This window comes from Xenopus laevis, chromosome 8L, assembly GCF_017654675.1.
Source record: "Xenopus laevis strain J_2021 chromosome 8L, Xenopus_laevis_v10.1, whole genome shotgun sequence".
In the NCBI taxonomy this organism is placed as follows: domain Eukaryota; kingdom Metazoa; phylum Chordata; class Amphibia; order Anura; family Pipidae; genus Xenopus; species Xenopus laevis.
Window position 1 is genome coordinate 79108372 of NC_054385.1, and position 20927 is coordinate 79129298.

Below are 20927 nucleotides of genomic sequence, written 5' to 3' on the forward strand. Positions count from 1 at the left end.
CAAGGAAGTTTGCGCCGCGGGGTTCACTGTAGCGGCGCGTTACTATGGGGACGGGAAGCACTATAGCACGCGCTGGTCTCTGGCCTCTGATCCGCTTATACTAATCCTTCCCCAAACATTTGTCGCTTGCTGTCCCTGTAGCCGCGCTGCTAAACACTGCTAAACACTGCATACTCCGCGTCGCTGCTGAAGGGATCCCTGGCACTGGGTGAAAGCGGCAGCTCACGGATCCCACGCAAAAGAGGAGGCGAAGGCGTCTGCCCACGCATGACAGCTCCAATGAATGCTTCTGGCAGTGGGTGAATGTTGCAGCCTACGGGACTCACGTAGGACTGGCATAGCTGTGGGCAGCCCACGCACGGCGCTCTTGTGAATGTCCTTGCGGAGGCTGAAGCCCAGGGAGCATCACGGGCAGCTGTAGGCTGGTGAGCAAGGGCAATAAGAGGCACAGGTCCTCCGCGGGATCGGGCTGCAGCACTCGTCACTCGCTACACTGCACCAATACTATAGGTGTGTCACAAGTGGGGCCAACTGAGCTCGTTACCCCCGATGGCATCGCGCGACTGCTGCTGATTTCCCCTCGCACCTCCTTCTCCGACCCCCCCCCGCCTCCTCCCCTCATTCCACTGCTCGGATCTTGCTCGGGCGCTGCTGCCATGTGAACGTCTCTTTGGCTTCTGCTCTGCCTCTTCATGTTTTGCCCAGTCAGATTCGCGGATTCCCCCATGCATCCCACCGGCTTCTTCAGGATGGATTTCAGCCAGGGCAGCTTGTTTGGCTACATAGAGGACTTGGAGGGACTGACGATCATCGAGAGACCGGTCCGCAGAAGCCTCAAGGTATTATTTACTCAGGATGGATGTACTACTCTGTATATAACATGAACACGCAGTTAGTAAGTGATAGCCCACGAATACAATAAAAAAAAATGTAATAGCCCATGACAGCACTGACACCAAAACAATGTTCATCTTCTGATTATCTTAGGCAATATGTTTGTTTCTGGTTATTTCATGGTTCAGATACATGAAAACATCTCTTGAATTTTACTCATATGAATTGTTCTTTTATTCCATAATATGATTGTTCATATATTTAATTCATTGTATTTTCATGAAAATTCAATAAAAAGAATTTTAAAAGAAAAGAAAAGAAAGGCAATATGTATTTCTTTATTTTATACATATACAGGGAGGCATTGTTACAAAAGGCCAAAAGATTCCAGGACTGCCATTAAAATGTATTTCTTACTCTGATTCAACTTCCCTTCCTGCTTTAGCCATATTTTGGCATACTATGCTTCAAAAGGATCATCTAGTACCAATACCCTATAGTTGTAGTTGATCTACAGCTGCTGGAACCTGTAGACTCTAGAGCAGTGATCCCCAACCAGTAGCTCGTGAGCAACATGTTGATCTCCAACCCCTTAGATGTTGCTTTCAGTGGCCTCAAAGCAGGTGCTTATTTTTAAATTCCAGGCTTGGAGGCAAGTTTTGGTTGCATGAAAATCAAGTGTACTGCCAAACAAACCCTCCTATATGCTGGCAATTCACATAGGGGCTGCTAAACAGTCCTTATTTGGCACCCCCTGGAACATTTGTCATGCTTGCATTGCTCCCCAACTCCTTTTACATCTGAATGTTGCTCACAGGTAAAAAAGGTTGAGGACTCCTGCTCTAGAGCAGGGATCCCCAACCTTTTGAACCTGTAAGCAACATTCAGAAGTAAAAGGAGTTGGGGAGCAACACTGCAATGAAAAATGTTCTTGGGGTGCCAACTAAGTGCTGTGATTGGCCATTTAGTAGCCCCTATGTGGATTGTCAACCTACATTTAGGCTCTATTTGGTAGTGCACCTAGTTTTTATACAACCAAAACTTGTCTCCAAGCCTGGAATTCAAAAATAAGCTCCTGCTTTGAGGCCACTGGGAGCAACATCCAAGGGGTTGGAGAGCAACATGTTGCTCACGAGCTACTGGTTGGGGACCATTGCTCTAGAGCATACTATACCATAGTTGTAGTTTAACAACTCTTGCCCTGCGTTCCATACATTTCAGATGGAGACTAAAGATGCTTAGATGAGTTCATCAACCTAAAATCCTAGAGTCAGGGGTTTATTAAGTAATTTGAGGGCAACTGATGGCCTGTCATTGTGGAACACTAAGAACCTTCCTGCCAGCAATATACAAGCCTGCTTGCTCTTTGTTTGACCTATTTTTTTTGCTTTTAGTTTATTTCAAAATGCCAGGTTTCCTCCCACACTCCAGAACCATGCAGACAGATTAATCAGCTTTTGAGGAAACCAACCTCATCTTATGTGTGTTGCATAAATGTGATTATAAACGCCACTGGTTCAGGGACTGATTTGAGTGATGAACCATCCCTGTAAAGTGTTGCAAAATATATCCATGCTAAAGAAATGAAGAATAATCATTATTGCAATTGGTCAGAGTTGAAAATACCAGCACCACAATACATTTCAGATATCATCTTTAAATAAGTTACACTGATAGACTTCTTAATGGGCCACAATACCTAGATTTTTACATTTTTCCTTTGCACGTATGTTACGGGAAATATGGTGGATTTATCTTGTCTTATTTTGTCCAGCTTCCATGTTGCCTGAAGTTCTAACTCAGCATGAATTTTCATTCTTGCATTATTGGCAACTGGATTATACAGGAATGGCTGTAGTAGAAGGGCACCAGTTTGACCATATTCTTTATTGAAATAAACCATGACATTAGGCCATCATAGGCTTTCCTTTGCACTAACCACAGTTTTTCCGAACCTTCCTACTCTATAGTGGTCCTTTAAGATATGCAAATAACAGAAATTTATGAAAACATATTTTATGTTACTTTTCAGACACCTGAAGAAATTGAAAGGTTAACCGTTGATGAAGAACTGAATGACATTGAAAGAGCTGTATTCCTTCTCAGGTATTTTCCACTGTAAAATATTCAGCTTGGAAATTATACTTTTCAAGTAACGTCTGAAATCAGCTATCCAGCATTATGCAAGTGAACGTATCTAGATATAATAAATCATTTTTCTTGCTCATTTTTAATCAGATGTGCCAGCTATGATAGCTTAGCTGCTGTGGGGAAATGTCAAAAAATGTATTTATAGAGCTATTCAGTTAACTGAAAAGTTAGTATAGCCTGACATAATGGTCAGTATGTCATTGAGTCTGCACAGCACTCATTACATCCCCATGTATGCACCCACACATTTATCTTGTAAGTAATATTAAAAATTTTGGCATGCTTGTCCTTCAAGAACATTAGGAGCAATGATAGACAGAGAGGGGCATTTTGTCTATTACTGTTTTCCATTGGATCGCAGCCGTGGTCAAAATGCCACTCTCTGCCTGTTACTGCTCCTCATATTTTTTAGGGTCAGGGCACAAAGGCAGATTCGGGGAGATTAGTCGCCCGGCGACAAATCTCCTCTTCTTCAGGGCGACTAATTTCCCCGAACTGCCTTCCCACCGGCTAAAATGTAAATCGCCGGCGGAATGACACTCGGAGCGATTCGTTTTCCAAAATTGCCTCACAAAATGGGTGACTTCAAAAAGCAAAGGCACTTCGGGGAGATTAGTTGCCCCTGAAGAAGAGGAGATTTGTCACTAATGTTCCCGAATCTGCCTGTGTTCCCTGACCCTAAATGTCAAGAGCACTGGTAAACATACATGGTGCAATGATAGGCTGACCTCCGTGCCAAAATGCCTGTGCTGTTTTCTGCTGAATAGTAGCCGCGGACATCATGCCCAGTGTGCCATTACCTGAAAAATTACACTAAGAATACAAATATATGATACCTCTTCATTTATTTACCCCAGAACTGTGGTCTTTTATTTTAGTTACTGATGACAGCAGTTACAAGTAATTTTTTCACCATACCCTCAACTACTTTAGGCACTGTAGCTTCTCTTTTCAGCAAGAAACAACATTATCTTATAGTTTATATTCTGATATATTTTCCTGAATTAAAATAAAATATGTTCATTAAAATGTTCTATATTCCATTAATTTTCTCTTAATATGTACTGAGGTTATATGTTTTTGTCTGCATTAAATACATCTTCTGTGCATATTTGCATTATTGTACATGGGCAAAAGTGATTACCTTTGTTGATGCATTCTTCTTAAGCTTTAACAGTATATTACTGATATGGCCCCCACTAAGAAAGAATTGTAAATAGTGTATGTATATGCCCTTTAGTTGTTGCTAACTTCTAGCATGTTTATGGTCTGAATAATGAAATATGTGTAAAAACTATCATCTTAAAGAAAAGACAAATGTATCAGTACTTTTGAAAATACCCGTATTTTTTCTGGATTATTGGTCAGTTAGTTAGAATGTGTTGTATAAAGTTATACTGTACACAACAGACTGGGTGGGGCAATGTTTATGCAACAGATAAACAGAGTACAGCTGATTGCAAACATTGCAATAAAACAAGGGCTTAAATGTTTTTAACTGTACAGGAAACAGAAATACATTTCTTAAAAATGCCTTTATTATTTTTTGTCATTTAACCTTTAAAGGGAATATATACTCCCCCCTTCTGACATGAGCTCATTCACTGATGTAGAAAAGGTGCATTAACACTGAACTTCCATAACAAAATATAAATATATGTTTTAAATAGACATACCTGATTCCACAGAGTAAAAGGAAATCATGATTTTCTGTCTCTTGTTCACTGGGACTAATTCCCCTCCTCCCTAAGGTCCATTGTGAAATGATGGATTGTGGGACTTGAAGTCCCTCTGCTTAGGCAAGGACTGGCAATCTGTGGGTTCTGGCAAATGCCAGAGGGGCTGCCATAAAATGCCATAGAAAGTCACTATTTAGTGGGCTGGTGGGGAGCCGATTGGGCCTCTCTGTACTTGTAATGACGGCCTATTTTGACTCCCAGTCCAGAACTGCCCTCTGCTTTCCAGAGAACCACTCACTGTAGATAGCAGGTCCTATAGTAAAGTCCATGGTAAACCAGGAATTTGCTCCACCAATGTATTTTTGCAGATGTACAGAATACAGTACAAGTTTATGTCACCTTTCAGACTGTATGCCATTAAAAGGGTTGCTCACCTTTTACACACTTTTTTCAGTTCAGTTGTTTACAGATAGTTTACTAGAAATAAATATTTTTTTCCCAATTACTTTCTATTTTCTATTTGTGACTGTTTTTCTAATATTGAAGTGCAAAGTTTAATTTTTGACCTTATTATGTCTTTCTAAAGCAGCTCGGGGGGGGGGGGGGTCGCCAAATATGTAACTGATATTAAATGATACATTAGTTGATCCATTTTTTTTATCTTTGTCCTTGCTGTGCAGAATCCCCGAGTTTCATTAAAGGGGTGGTTCACCTTTAAGGTAACTTTTATTAAGTTATAGAACGGCCAATTCTAAGCAACTGTTCTATTGGTTTTCATTATTTATTTTTTATAGTTTTATAGTTATTTGCCTTTTTCTTCTGACCCTTTGCAGCTTTCAAATGGGCGTCTCTGACTCCATTCTAAATATAAAAAATGCTCTGTAAGGCTACACATGTATTGTTATTGTTACTTTTTATTACTGATCCTTCTATTCAGACCCTCTCCTATTTATATTCCAGTCTTTTATTCAAATCAATGCATGGTTGCTAGGGTAATTTGGACCCTAGTTACCAGATTGGTTAAGATGCAAATTGAAGAGCTGCTGAATAAAAAGCTAAATTACTCAAAAACCTTCAATAATAAAAAATGAAAAAAATGCAAATTGTCTTAGAATATCACTCTCTACATCTACATCATACTAAAAGTTATCACAAAGGTGAACAACCTCTTTAAAGGCAGCTGTTACAATTGATACAATAGTTGATAATACTCCAGTGATGCTGCTGAGAAATGTATCCACTAAGGGGCAGATTTATCAAGGGTCGACTTTGAAATTAAAAATACTTCGAAATTCGACCATCGAATTAAAATACTTTGAATATCGAATTCAAACTTTTTTTCATCTAATTTGGCTATTCTGCGGTCGAAGTAAAATCAAACGATCAAACGATTAAATCCTTCGAATCGAATGATTTGAACGATTTTATCGTACGATCGAACGATTTTTACTTCGACTTCAAAAACATAGAAAAATGTTGTAGAAGGTCCCCATAGGCTAACATAGCACTTCGGCAGGTTTAATTTGGCGAAGTATTGAAGTCAAAGTTTTTTTAAAGAGACAGTACTTTGATGATCAAATGGTTGAATATTCTAACTATTTTTACTTCGAATCGAATTCGAAGTAAATTTGAAGTCGTAGTATCCTATTCGATGGTCGAAGTATGCAAAAATGACTTTTTTTTTACTTCGAAAATTCCCTCGAATTCACTTCAACCCTTGATAAATCTGCCCCTAAATGTTGCAAAATTGTAACAGTTCAATATGTGCACCTGGATCATTGAGCTGTCAGACTGAAACACCAGAGAAATTAAACTTTAATCTTCCCCTTTGAAAAAAAAAACAAGTAAAAAGACGGAAAGCAATTGAAATTGTTATTATTTCTGATGAACAATCGGAAAACAACTCGACTGACAAAAGTGTTTGGATAGTGAACAGCCCCTTTAAAGTGAATCATAACCACCTGTCATCAGCAGTTACAAAAGAATTTCAGCCAGAAATGAGTATATGACTATTGCAAGGGAAATACACTTGCTGTGTCATGAACTTATGTTGCAAATTGCTGTATGGAAGATGGTTGAAATCCATTAGTAAGCTCTGTTCATAAGGTTTTCTCACCTTCTCTATGTTCTTCATCCTGTGGATTCTACACTGGACCAGTCCTGAGCTTTTGTGATATTATCACTGAATCCACTTTCTGTTAAACTACTTTTTATTTTCTTACATTTATCATTTAAAGTCATACTTTCAATTTATATTTTCAGTACTGGGGTATTCAGAAACTGATAGCCCTCTTAAAGGGGCAATATGAGCACAAAAAGCAAGAGTTGTGAAAATGTGTTCTGTATATTCTTTTACTTTAAAAAAAAAAACAAAACATATTAATTAAAGCGCTAGAACTGGGCTGCTGTTCTGCTTTTTCGGTGCATACGTTGTTGTTTAGGAAACTTCGGAAAACGAATAGCCGTGTATGATTAGCGCTGGCGTTTTTTCATTTTAGCCAGCGCAGAGTCAGGGAAGGCATTTGGTGAGATTGGTCGCCACAAAGATGAGGCGATTAGTCGCCAGTCGACCAAATCTCCCCAAAACGCCCAGTGTGGCCTAACCCTTATATTGCACGTGAGTCTTAAAGGACCCATAACATTTTTAAATGTTAACGTGTCTAGGGGCTTGGTTTTGTTTGTATTTCATTTATTTAGCAACTTTGTACCAACAAAGTTCTCAACCCCAAAATAATAAGTAAATATATTTTAGAGCACAAGATAAGTGCTGTTATGATGATTTGTTTCAGTACATGCTAATCAGGAGGGACTTTATAGTTTTACAGCACAGATATAATTGTTTATAATGTTGTTTATATAGCAGCCTTTATCTGTTAATCAAGGCCATTTTAATGACTATGCTCATATTCTGCAATTGTGCAAAAGGGACTTAGCAGGAGTTTTATGCCTTTTCCACCTATATAGCCCTATACTGAGTGCATCTACCAGGGCCCCTAATAGCATTCAGCGGTAACGTAATAAAAGGTAAATAGTTCGCTACTGTTCCAGAAACCCATAGCAACTAATTATCTGGTTAAAAGTTTAGTTACCAGAGTAAATATGGTTCCTTTTATTGCATTACCATGTTTGCCTGTTGTTTGGTGCAGGAAACTGAAGTTCAAAGTTCAAAAGATCCATAAGGACCTGGTCCATCCGCCGGGCTGCCCAATTGGGCATTGAGTCGGTATTTTGTCCACTGGCAATTTTTTTGGACCGGGTGCCTCTTGTTTGATGCAGAAAGCTGAAGTTCAAACACAACTAAAAGGCCATAGGATGAGCACTGCTGATTACTGGTATTTAGGCAAATTTATCAACACTGGGCAATTTTGCATCTGGGAAGTTACCTATAGCAACCAATAATACATTTGCTTTTATTGTTCTGTCTGCAGCTGGCTGTAAAAAGCCATTCACTGATTGGTTGCTATGGGTTACTTCCCAGGTGCAGATTTGCCCAGTGTTAAGAATTGTCCCCTGCTATATGTACTGTACTGGCCTACAATCACGGTCCCTGTTGCATTACTATGATTTTACTTTTAGAAATGCTGTGAGGAGGCCATATTATGTTTGTGATCCAGGACATTTACCCAAATTGCAATTTTATGTGTAATAAATTTATATATATATATATATATATATATATATATATATATATATATATATATATATATATATATATATATATATATATATATATATATATATATACACACACACACTATTGGGGATCCAATCATAGGGGTCTCTAGAAGGATTGAACAGATGTTAACGAATGCAGTAAATAATATAATCTCAGAGGATTTAAAAGCATACCTAAAGCTGGCCATAGATGTTGAGATTTTTAAAAGATACGATCGTCATCGTGAGACCACGATTATCTCGGAATCTTTGCGAAAGATTTGGCCAAATACTGAACCGAATCCTAATTTGCATATGCAAATTAGTGGTGGAAAGGGAAAATCACTTTTTACTTCCTTGTTTTGTGACAAAAAGTCATGTGATTTCCCTCCCCATCCCTAATTTGCATATGCAAATTAGGATTCAGTTCAGCCGAATCCTACTGAAAAAGGCCGAATCCCGAACCGAATCCTGGATTCGGTGCATCCCTAATCCCAACATAAATCAACCATAAAATTGGGAAATACCGCATTACCACTGTCACGCCATTTTAAGGTAAAGGGCCATTGGAGACAGTGCCCCCACTGGAAAGGGGAGGAGACTGTAAATTGAGATTAAAGCAGAGGGACGTTTGGTGGATTAAAAATCTGAATTCACTCCATCTACTGTATTTAAATAAAGATTAGAATTTGTGTCTATTTTTATGATCTGTCCCTGTATTTCATATCCTGTTTATACATTGTAGCAAAATACAATTGATATAGACAAGTTTATTTGTGTTCTATTCAGCATACATGGCAGGAACCCTGCACAAAGCACAATGAAAATGATGCTATGTCACTTCCTATGATGGATTTTAAAAACCTCTATGGACTATGATTGAATTTTGCACCATTGTTTCACATGGCTTGATATAGAGCCCATGGCTCAAAACGTTGTTGTTTATTATGTGCACATATATGGCGATGTAACGTTTTTTAATATTTAATACAAATTTTCGCACAATAAAAGTGAGTGCTGTCCATTACTATTTTTCTACATATTGTGGAGGACTGACTGGAGACCTCAAGGGACGAGCACCACATAATAAGGAGTTGTGCTGTTGCTGTTATTTTGTAAATGCCGTTTCAGCCTCCTCCGAGGCCTTTCTCAAAGTGGAATGCATCTGGTTAATTACTATTTTCTATTATTGGAGGATCTGTATTCAGGAGGATAATGATAACTACGGTAAACAGCATTTTATGTATGAAATATGGCTTACCCAGGTATCTTCCTAAAAAAAAACCCAGAAATATATGGTGTTAGAATAACTGTTTCCATTTTAGAGTATATACAGAAATATAGGTCAAGATAATGGTGCTCAATCTGTGTAATGAAACACTGCTTTGTAGAATGTCTCTGTATAAGTGCTGAACAAAATGATGGGAGGGGGTACTTACAGCAGTCAAAGTACTTGTATACTGCACAAACCGCTGCTGCCACAATGCTCATTATATAAGATGCACTTGTTTTCAGCCCTGCAGAAACTATAATAGCCTGCAGTCAAAAGAGGATTTAATCAGCACATAAGGCTCCTTTTGCTACAGTGTTCTGTTCCATTTTCTTAGATGTGCTGTACTATGTTCTGTTAATCATTTTAGTGCCAAAGAGAGCTTTAGTTATCCCAATTCGAGTCAGTGGTAGGTTGGCTTTTCAGTGTAAGTGTTAAGCACTTAAATGTTTGGTTGCATAGGAACAGCAACCGTTCATACATTTTAGAAAGATTCCTTAAAAGCAATGAACAGAATAAAATTGGTGCCCCCCCCATTTTCCAGCAATGATAAAATGTAGAATGGACTTTCTTGGAAAGTCACTAGAGAGGTGTGTCTGAACTGAACGCACCCTTTTCTCATCATTCCAAAGAAACAAAACCTCTCTTTGTGAAGTTTTTTGCCATGAATGCATCCGTTTTCACATAACAAGACGACAGTGAATGCAGAACATCCTTTCTTATATTTACTCTTCCATTTATATTTGTGTAAAATTCTGTGACCCTGTGCAAAAAGCAGTTATGACCTGTCTTTTTTTTATTTTTACAATTAAATGACGAGTCGCTGTAAGAGTGTATCTTATGGTAACTAGCTCCACAAAATATATATCTGGGTACCACAGAACAAGTTTGTGCACACTGGCAGGCCTTTATGCATTCACCTGTACGTATGCATTCACTGGTTTGTGGTCAGGCCATTTCTGTGCTGGGTGATACTAGTGTGTGTGCGCTACAGATGGTTGTTGGGTGGAATGCCGATTCCGCATCACCTCTTTAGTACAGGTAGCCCTATAATTCAGGAAACCTTGCATACCATGACCCCCAGTGGGCGCCTGGCTTCATATGATAACATACCTGCACAATGCATATTTACTTATTAGGGCAGCACTCACAAGTGAATAAGATAACATTCTATAGACTTGCACTAGCAATAACATACCTTATAGCAAACATAATGGTAGAGTGACCTTTGTGAGAATTTGAAATTTATGTTATATGCACATAGTGATTCTATTGGGCACATTTGGCGGAGATGAAGGGTGTTGGTGTTGAAATAAATAAACAACTCTTTGGTCTCATTACAGATGCTTATAAAAGTTAATAACACCCCCCTTTATAATTAAACAACAAAATACCACTATAGAGTTCTAATCATTTTTTTTCTGAGCTCCTCGGAAAAGTAATCAGTATTGAGCAGTTACATGCATTCATATTAGCAAAATTACAAGGGTACCCACATTTGTTTATTTATTTCACATTTGATTTAATTTCATACAGCTAAATACTGCTTCACTAAAAATATTTGTTCAGAAAACACCCCAGTACTCAGATGTTCCTGGGAAATGAAAGACATAAAACTGTTACATTTTTGTTGAAAGTGGAGTAAATTATTATGCAGGCTGAGAGAGGTTCCCAAAGTTTTTCATATGACTGTATGCTGATGTTCAAAACATCTATTTGCTGCTATTTATTGCAAATCATTTGTATTGATATATGAGAATTTAAGAGGTTGAGATATTTTTTCTGAAAGCTACACAGAAATGTCAGAGCTATCCAGGGTCAGTTCTGGGCCAGACAATATTCACCACAGGCAACAGCTCAGGGCTAAGCAACATACATTTTTTTTATGTGCGCTACAAGCAGGCAATGACAGATGCATCAAACATAACTTGATCCTAATTAAAATCCAATTACATCTTTATTTAAGACATGCCTCCAAAATGTTGGCAGCAGGGGAGACAGTGGAATCATTGAATGCTAGCTGCAATTAGTATCCATATTAGTGACTAGTAATTGTTGAATTATGCAGAGGAAAGTCAGGAGTATATGAGGGTAGGGTGCGACGGTGACCAGTTTTAGAAATTAGCCTGCAAAACATCTGTAGAATGACCTATGAAGTGCATTAATTGTGCATTAAATGTGTGCATTAAATGTAATAGAAGCATCAGAAGAATTTGCATTAAGTCACTAACACAGAGCCTGGGGAAGATGAGTAAGCGAGAGGGATAAATACATTTGCTGAAAGTCTATAGCAGCTTTTTATATTTACTTGGTATCAATATGATTAGTATTTATCTTGCAGACCTTTGTTGTCCTTTAATGTACCCCTAGAAAAGGTTACATGATACATTTTATTTTAGATTTTTTTTGTTTGCAATTTGTGTTTCTCAAAAACATGCAGTGTGTGTGTGTAAAGTCATTTTGAGTCCTCTCTTTAAGAGGAATGTGACTATTCCCAAGGAAACATTTAGTATACAGACAATGACCAATGTGGCTTGCTGCAAGCACTATTGTTAAACATATAATAAGTTAGCTATTTTCATAGGTGAGCAACAAGAAAGTAAAGAAGTTGCATTGTGCGGATAGACTGAACTCCATTTATATTATGAATGGTTACAAATGTAGCTGCCAAACTCTTAAACAAATATTTTGAGAAACAGTAGTACATGATGTTTACTGTATTCAGTTACATTTTAAAAAGAGCCCCATGGAAATACAGTGAGCTTTAGCACATGTATTGAAAGTAAAATTAATATACAGTCCCTAAGTCTAGAGCAACCAATGATTTGCGAGCAACACGTTGCTCACCACCCTTTTGATGTTTCTTGCAGTGGCATCAAATCAGGTGGTCATTTTTTTCAAATTCTGGCTTAGACATACATTTGGATACATAAATACACTAGTTTACTTCTATAATAATTCTGTAACTAGGGGATCAATTACTTAACCTGCAGGACCTTTATTCCCCTAAAACTAGATCCTGGGACATACATACAAGTTTCTTTTTTAAAATATGTTCAATGCTTCTCAATATTTTTCCAATATTTAGTAGAATAGGATATGCCCTGCCACACTGTCAGGATGTACCCAAACACAGGCAACCCCCTGCACACTTGCACAGTAGAGCCAAGCCCGGTATGTGGGTGCCTGCACCTGCATATACACTTGCTTGTGCACTTGCTTCAAATATGAAGAAATTCCATAAGATGGATGCAGGAAGAGCCGTTCTGCTGTGTACAACTTAATGCATGCCCTTACCTTTTTAATGGCCCTTTGTAACATTTGTAGAGATTTTCTGTTTATAACAATAAATGAGTTCTTTAAACCACTGAAGAATAACCACCTCTTCATTCCTAGATAGATAGAGTAGGAATAGATTTGCTGTTTGTAGGTCTACACTGTCCTACAATAATTACAATATACCCTAATGTTCTGAATGATTTTATGGGACTGTAGATCAACAATATCTTTTTACATTTTATGCTGATAATTATTTCCTGAACCCCAGGTTGAAGGAAACATCCTGACTATATGTTTGGCTTAATTACAGCCTACAAAAAGCTTTTAGTTCAGGGTTCTTATTACGGAAAGATGACATTTGCCAAGCTGAACTGGAAAAATTGGAAGGCATTGTATCTTATTTCCTTCATATACAAAAGAACATATGGCAACCACTTAATCTGAAAAAGCTTTCACTCATTTTATCCCTCTATGGTTTGTTAAAGAACTTGATGGCTAATGTAAATTGCTATTCTTTTAAAGCCTATTTTGTAACTTTAACACATTATATGAAAGCATTAAAAAAGTGGTTGCTGTTCATTTTGAGAAAAAATAGTTAAGATTGCGTTGTGTTTGATTGCTGATTTCCTTAATATTTACGTGGCATAGTATAGCAGCTAAATATGGAACTTTTCTTGTTTTTTTGTTCTAAACTGAAAAGTAACTCTGGTTTGCATAAAGTTAGTAAAATAATAGTGTCATCCAAAAAAGATGAAGGTTTAGTTTGCACTAGGAAACAATATATATTTATAGGTTGAAGAGCTGTCAGGCTAGCTCAGAACAGCTTACATATCTGTTGTCGGCTGCGCTGCATTTGGACTTTAGGTTGAGCTAAAATATTATAGAATTTGAAACACAAAATTTAATTGTAGAAAAAAAAAGCAGTTGGTCTATCTATTCTGTCCATTAAAATGGCACTGTAATCAGAATACAAAACAGGTAGTTTAATTGGCTTTTTTCTGCTGGTGGAGATAAAGCCTGCCATTAGCAGAAATAACACGGGTCACGGCAGAACTGCTCTGCTATTGCCGGCAAATGAAACCCTTCTATAAACCATAGTCTGGTAAGGCCTCATCTTAAATATCCAGTGCAGTCTTGTTTGGCAGTGCTCACAATGGATATTACTTAAATAGAGAAAGTCCTCAGAAGAGCATTTAAGCTGATAAAGGTTATATAAGCAAGTTATAAAATACAATGTTACTAAATTTGCTCTCAGTATAAAGATAATGCTTGGGCTGATGTAAATTGCCATCATGGAGTAGGCAAGGAATTTATTTCACCCTCTCAAGCTAATTGGAGAAGCTACAAATGGGGATTTCTCTTTCCTCTGGATCAACTAGCAGCCAGGCTAGTTTAATTTAAACGCAAGGGTTGAACGTGATAGATGTATTTTTTGTTTTTCAACCTTAATTGCTACTTTATGTTAGTCACATTTGAGTTTATTTTACTAAAAGACCGTTGGACCTCTACTGCCTCTACTCTACTGATTCTTTTTTGTTTCCGTTTGTTTGGCCTCTTGATTTAAGTAGTGTGTTTTCAATATCCTACTATTATACTACAATCAGTATCTGTGTTTGTGTTGTTGGTAGTTCTTGCTTTCCATGGTCACTTCAGGATGTTTTGCATATGACTTGCAGAATACAAACTGGTTCTTGTGTAAGGTGTTTGAATATCAAATTGCTAAATCACATGCTGTGAAAAGAACATTAGAGCCATTAGAATTTGATCCATACCATGATTAAAATAACACCAAATATCATACTTGTCATTATACTTTGATTACATCACTATAGGCTTACAAACTGCATTCTACTTCTACTTCTACTTTAGGAGTTTAACCTATCCTATATCATTTAATGAACTGTTGGTCATGGTGTTGTATTTTCTTATGATTATGCACCCATGCAAGTAATTTGTATTGATCACTTCTCAAGGTGGGTAAAACTTTATCAGTTATTCAGTTTGTTTGTTTAAATTATTTATGCAGTTATTATAACTTATGTGTTCATGAATGTTTTTTTAAAACTAATCTATATTAAGATTTCACAAGGTAAGATATTTTCTGTAGCTTGTCTACATAATGTGCTTTCTTGAATGGAATTGTAGGATAAATAACTCATCAGCAAAAGCCTTGTAAGACCGGTAATGATTTATGTTATTACTCAACAAATCCTAGTTCTGCTTGCCTAAGATCAGATGATGGACTTCCTTTAATTGTCATGGAAAAGTTGTGTAAAGTTTGTGAAATTGTGTGTTTTATTAGTGTCACCTGTTGCTAGGTAGATAAGAGCCCCCCTGTCTGAAAACCTTAAAAAAACTATGTTAGACAAGTAAATAAAAGTCCTTCATTGTTGTAATGTAGCAGTATTAAAATGGTGGCAGGTCCATGCTTAAGCAGAAGGATTAGCCTGAAATTAACAGGGTTAATAGGTGGCTAAGGATATCTCACAAGAAGAAGGGTTTATAAATAATTGGATGGATTTTAACCTAACATGATATTCACATATTTCTATAATATTTTGTGAAATTTAATCTAAAAAGTACACGGTTATACACTAGTATACATGCTGGAGTAATAATTAACACATATACTGCAATAAAGCTATAGGAAAGAGAAAACAAATGGTCACTCCAAAAAATTAAACAATACATGCACTAGAGGTCTGTCTGATTAACTAGCAAAATACAGGTTGACTGACTAACACAGTCTGTTGTGACAGTCCCACAACTTAATTCAAATAAGATTAGATTGTAATTTGTTGAGCAGTGCACTTGTTACCTCTTGCATAAGTTGTATTTTTGTTTGTAACTTATATGTTTGATTTATACACCCTTCTATTGTACATTGCTTCGGAATATGCTTTATAAATATGTGATAATAAAATAATGTAATAATAATAATAATAGAGATGAAGATGATTATGTGGACTGGAGATGCACCAACTGTAAAGTAAATGAAACTGCTTTCAACTTCAGTCTTTGCCTTGTTTGGTGAAAAATAACAAATACCATGGAAATTTCTTATATAAGCAGGATTGGTGGATGAGGAGCATATGGGGGACATTGATGCAGTCCTCATCCGACGGGTCCCCTAGGCTCCAATAAATTAGCCTGATTTGATTCAGCATATTTGCATGTTTGGTGACTGTGCCAGAAGTAGCACATCTGGCCATGTATGGCCATCTCTAAATAAAAAGTTTGGTCCTTACTGCATCATGCTACAAACCCCCTAATGTCATCTGCTTCACCCTGATGTAATGTACCACACTCCCTTATGTCACTGTCTGTCTGGCCCTCCAAAGGGAAAAAGTCCAACTCCAGGTGCAAAAGGCTTTTCATATGCCTTTAGCCACATGGTAAGTTTAGTGATCCCTTTGGGCTCTGTGTAACTGAATAGTGAAAAATTGGAAAGTATGTAGTAGAAACAATTCATGCAACACCAGTGTGAAACAAATATTGATACAGATACAGATACATTTTACCTACCATTAACAATGGGACTCTATATTTGTCCCTGTATCTACATGTCACTTAACCAAGTAGTAGGCACAACAAACATCTTTGACCTTTGCCTGTTATTACAAAACACCACCCTTAGTCTTAAAAAAGGACAAAACAATATGAAAGTTTAAAAGCCCTTTTCACAGGTGATACGGTTTGCTTCAGGACTAGGGGTCCAGGGGTTAATTCCCTATTCAAGAGGACTCTCAAGCAGAAGCCTCCTGCACTGGGTGTTCTCCATCCACCTGATCTGCTACCACATCCCTGAACCAAACTCCAGACATCCCCCAGGGCAGTAATGTGTACCTGTCAGAAACTTTAGTAGTCTTGCAAAGATTGTTTGTATAACATTGGCTTAAGGTGTGTCTCAGTTTCTTTGTAATATGTGAAAATTAATCACTAAATAAAAAACACCCATGTATGCCTGCTTTTGTTTGCTATGTACGTTCATCCTGATTGACTTTTGCTTATGATTAGGAATCTCATATTCACGATCGCTTGCATTCTTAGTAGCTTTGTTTATACCAATCAGTTTTGTTAATAAAGACTAAATATTTGTGTTCTGTCTCAGTGCGCACCAGTCAAAAGTCACATTCAACTCATCTTTCTTAATGTATGCAATAGTATATGACTGGCTTAACTTGAATGTTTGAGATCTAATCAAATTGCATTGATATAATAAGCTCAAGTGAAATCTCATATTTAGTAGCTTTCTCCAACATTTCTCATATAAAATTATTTTGCCACAAGTCCTCATAATACATATAAAGGAGGCTGCACTCCAACAAGGGAGGGAATCATTTCTCTTCTAAGGAGTCAGAATTGTTCATTTAAAGTACAGGTATGGGACCTGTTATCCAGATTGCTCGGGACCTGGGGTTTTCCGGATAACGGATTCTTCCGTAATTTGGGTCTTCATGCCTTAAGTCTACTAGAAATTAATTTAAACATTAAATAAACCCAATAGGCTGGTTTTGCTTCCAATAAGGATTAATTATCTCTTAGTTGGGATCAAGTACAAGCAACTGTTTTATTATTACAGAGAAAAAGGAAATCATTTTTAAAAATTTGGATTATTTAGATAAAATGGAGTCTATGGGAGACAGCCATTCCGTAATTTGGAGCTTTCTGGATATCGGGTTTCCGGATAAGGGATCCTATACCTGTATTTGTTTTGTTCTTCAAAATTTGTGTTGCATTTCTACCCTCTGATACTCTGTCTAGTTTTTAGTGGTTTGTTCCTTCAGACAATGCTGTAATTCGGGATTGACCATTAGGCAAGCACTCATGTTTTCTCATATATTGAGTATATAAAGCAGGGAAGTTGCCCAGTTATGTGTTTTACTTCAAATTACATTTAATTTATTTTGTTCATTACTTTCTATTCTTATGTTTTAGACCAGATTCAAATCAATGAGAAAATTTAATTTTATTGTTTATCGCGTAAAAATTTATGGTCAAGATTCAAGTTGAGGAGAATAAACTTTTCTCCTAAATCCTGTTTTTCCCTTCGATTTTAATAAAGTTTTCATGTGATAAACTGTGAGATAAGCTTTTTCTCATCAAATAATTTTTGTGTTTGTTTAAATTTTTTACATTCTTCAGTAGATTTCTTTTACTCAGCTTTTTTTTGGCAGTGTCATGGAATGTGTTTACATTAACTATTAACAACTTGCTAGTTTCTTTACTAATTCGTACTAATTCTCCTGCCCTGATACAAGTGTCTTATAATAAAGAAAGAAAATGAATTGTATTTGCAAAAATATGCATTTGCATAGATTCTGACCACTAAACTGTAATAGCCTTAAGCTAGCCATAGATGCAAAGATCCGATCGTACAAATCATCAATTCGTACGTGTGTGAAGAACCCAGACATTTTTTTGTCCCATGGAGATTGGTCGTTTGGACGATCAGCCAGATTAAATCTCTGCATGTATTGCCGATCGGACGATTTTCAGTGGGAGACTGTCACTAGCTTTTGTCGGACAAAAACTTTCGTAAGATTGCTGTCAGGCCAGACCATTGTCTGATCTGTTCTTTTACTACTTGATTTAAAGGAGAAGGAAAGGTTAAAACTAAGTAAGCCTTATCAGAAAGGTCCATCTAAATATACCAGTAAACCCCCAAAGTGGTGCTGCTCTGAGTCCCCTGTCAAAAGAAATACAGCATTTCTTTCCTTCTATTGTGTACACATGGGCTTCTGTATCAGACTTCCTGCCTTCAGCTTAAACCTCATTGCCCTGGGCAAGAGCATGCTCAGTTTGCTCCTCTCCCCCCACCCCTCCCTTCTCTACTGTAATCTGAGCCCAGAGCAGGGAGAGACTCAGGCAGGAAGTGATGTCACACCATGTTAATACTGCAGCTCCTATCCTAAACAAACAGAGAGTTTCTAGAGCTTTTTACTCAGGTATGGTAAAACATTCTACAGAATAAATATAGCATTCTAGCTTGCACTATTGCAGCTAATCTATTGGCAATAAAATGCCTCCGTAGCTTTCCTTCTCCTTTAAACTGAAGGTTAGTGGCAGGTTGGGAGATGGGGACATCCGTTCCCATCACATTGCTCTTCAAGTCCCTACATTAAGGTCTTTAGTAAGGAGAGGAATTTAGTAAGGTAACTCATTTTTACCTGTAGATTTTTGGGCTGGAAAAAACAAAATAAAACAAAAAAAAAGCCAGAAATCTGGACTAGATCAATAAAAATCGACATGTATCCTTCTACCCTTCCTGTCTTTTTGAAAATATGTGCTGAGGCCCACCATCCTAATTTTTAGAAGGTGAGTTGTTCCCTTATTGGCATCACTATCCAGGGACAAGTTAAGGAAACTTCAATAGAATGTACTATTGATAAATAAAAGGAGAGTAGAAATATATTTTTTATACCTGCAAGACTAACAAAATGCTTGAATGAACAACTTAGGTCTAAATAGGCAGGCTAATGCTTTCCTCTCATAACTCCATAAGTCCATATTCATATAGCAGTGCTTATGCTTTACTTGTTGCTATTCCACAGCTTCCCAACAGAAATAGATGGACTTTACTAACTGGAAGTTGGTGAATTGAAGTGGCAGTTTGAGGTCATGTGTAAAGTACTGTAGTTAGTAGTGGTAGTGTAGTGTTTTTTTGTATGCTTAGACAAACTCAAAAGTTAAAGAACATTGCTGACATTTAATTAGATTATTATTATTATTTTTACTTGCGAAACATTGTAAAGGTAGTTACATTTAACTGATGGGAGCAAAGATAAAGTCAAGATTATACTAACACATGGCATAATAAGGGTGATAAAGGCAATGTGATGAGGTACTCAAAGTTGTGTAGCAGTATCCCTTTCTTTTCTGTGTAAATTAGCAATTTAGTTCCTGCACACTGTACTTTTTTCAGAAGAAAGACATCCCCAGCTTTACCTAAAAAGAATATATTTTTTTTCCTAGCATGGTTTTCAATTTTCATAATTTAAAAGAGAAATGTGTACGTTCACAATTAGTATTAAATCTTTCCAGAACATATCTATTTTCATTTGAACAAATTAAAAATTAGTCATGTTTTTGAAAGTAATCAATCTCTGTATCCCTCCCTATACTTCCCCTGTTATGTGCAGTGAGTAATTTGGTTAGAAGCTAGAGCATATAGATAGATTAAAAGGAAATAATGATTTGGCTGCACCTTGCTGTTTTGGGGCACAATAAAAATACATGCCCCTTTGGAAATGGTATGGACATGGGGAGAGTCCCCAGGTTCAAGGAGCTGGCGCCTCAACCCAGTTTGGATAGATCTAGTAAGGAAAACTGAGGATAGAAGCCTTAATAAAAGAATATTCAAATAACAATACCCCCTTAGGGGATGCACCATACAACTGGGATGCATTTAAAGCATACTTACGGGGCATCTATATATCTGAAATTAACACTATTAAATCCAAAATATATATTTCCTAAACATAATCTGTTTGAACAGGAGCTAGAACAGGGAAAATGCTAGCCCACTTAGCAAGGGCAGAATCCACTCCTCCAATTATTTCAGCAATTAGGAATATAGCAGGGGGCATAATAGAAGAACCTAATGCAGTCAGTTTGATATTCTGAACCTTTTATGAACACCTATACTAATCACATCTGGACCGTAATAGTAACCAAATATCTACCTACCTGGATCAAACTTGACTCCCAGCCTTACAAATTGAACATAAAAATAGCCTAGAGGCGGAAATCACTAATACAGAAATATTGGAAGCCATAAAATCACTCTCTAGTGGGAAGTCGCCTGGGAGGGATGGACTCCCCATAGAAATATACAAAACATACGCGGACACACTAGCCCCCCAACTACTGTCAGTATATAAGTCGGCCCTGGTCACTGGGGACCTTCCCCCCCTCAATGAGAGAGGCAACAATTATAGTGCTTCCAAAACCTGGTAAGGACAAACTAGACTGTGGGTCTTACAGACCCAGTTCTCTATTGAACTGTGATGTGAAAATCCTGGCAGAAGTGTTGGCTAGAAGATTACAGCAAGTAATAG

General features: G+C 37.3%; 1 protein-coding gene across 1 annotated transcript in view; it reads left to right on the plus strand.

The window, feature by feature from the left end:
• The window catches only part of ppp4r4.L (protein phosphatase 4, regulatory subunit 4 L homeolog), an 80359-nt gene continuing 59432 nt past the window's right edge, over window positions 1–20927 (plus strand). Inside the window, exons 1-2 of the mRNA XM_018230455.2 lie at window positions 1–839; window positions 2867–2940. Of these exons, the coding sequence (XP_018085944.1) occupies window positions 693–839; window positions 2867–2940 (221 nt within the window). The 5' untranslated portion in view covers window positions 1–692. The remainder of the gene's footprint in view (window positions 840–2866; window positions 2941–20927) is intronic.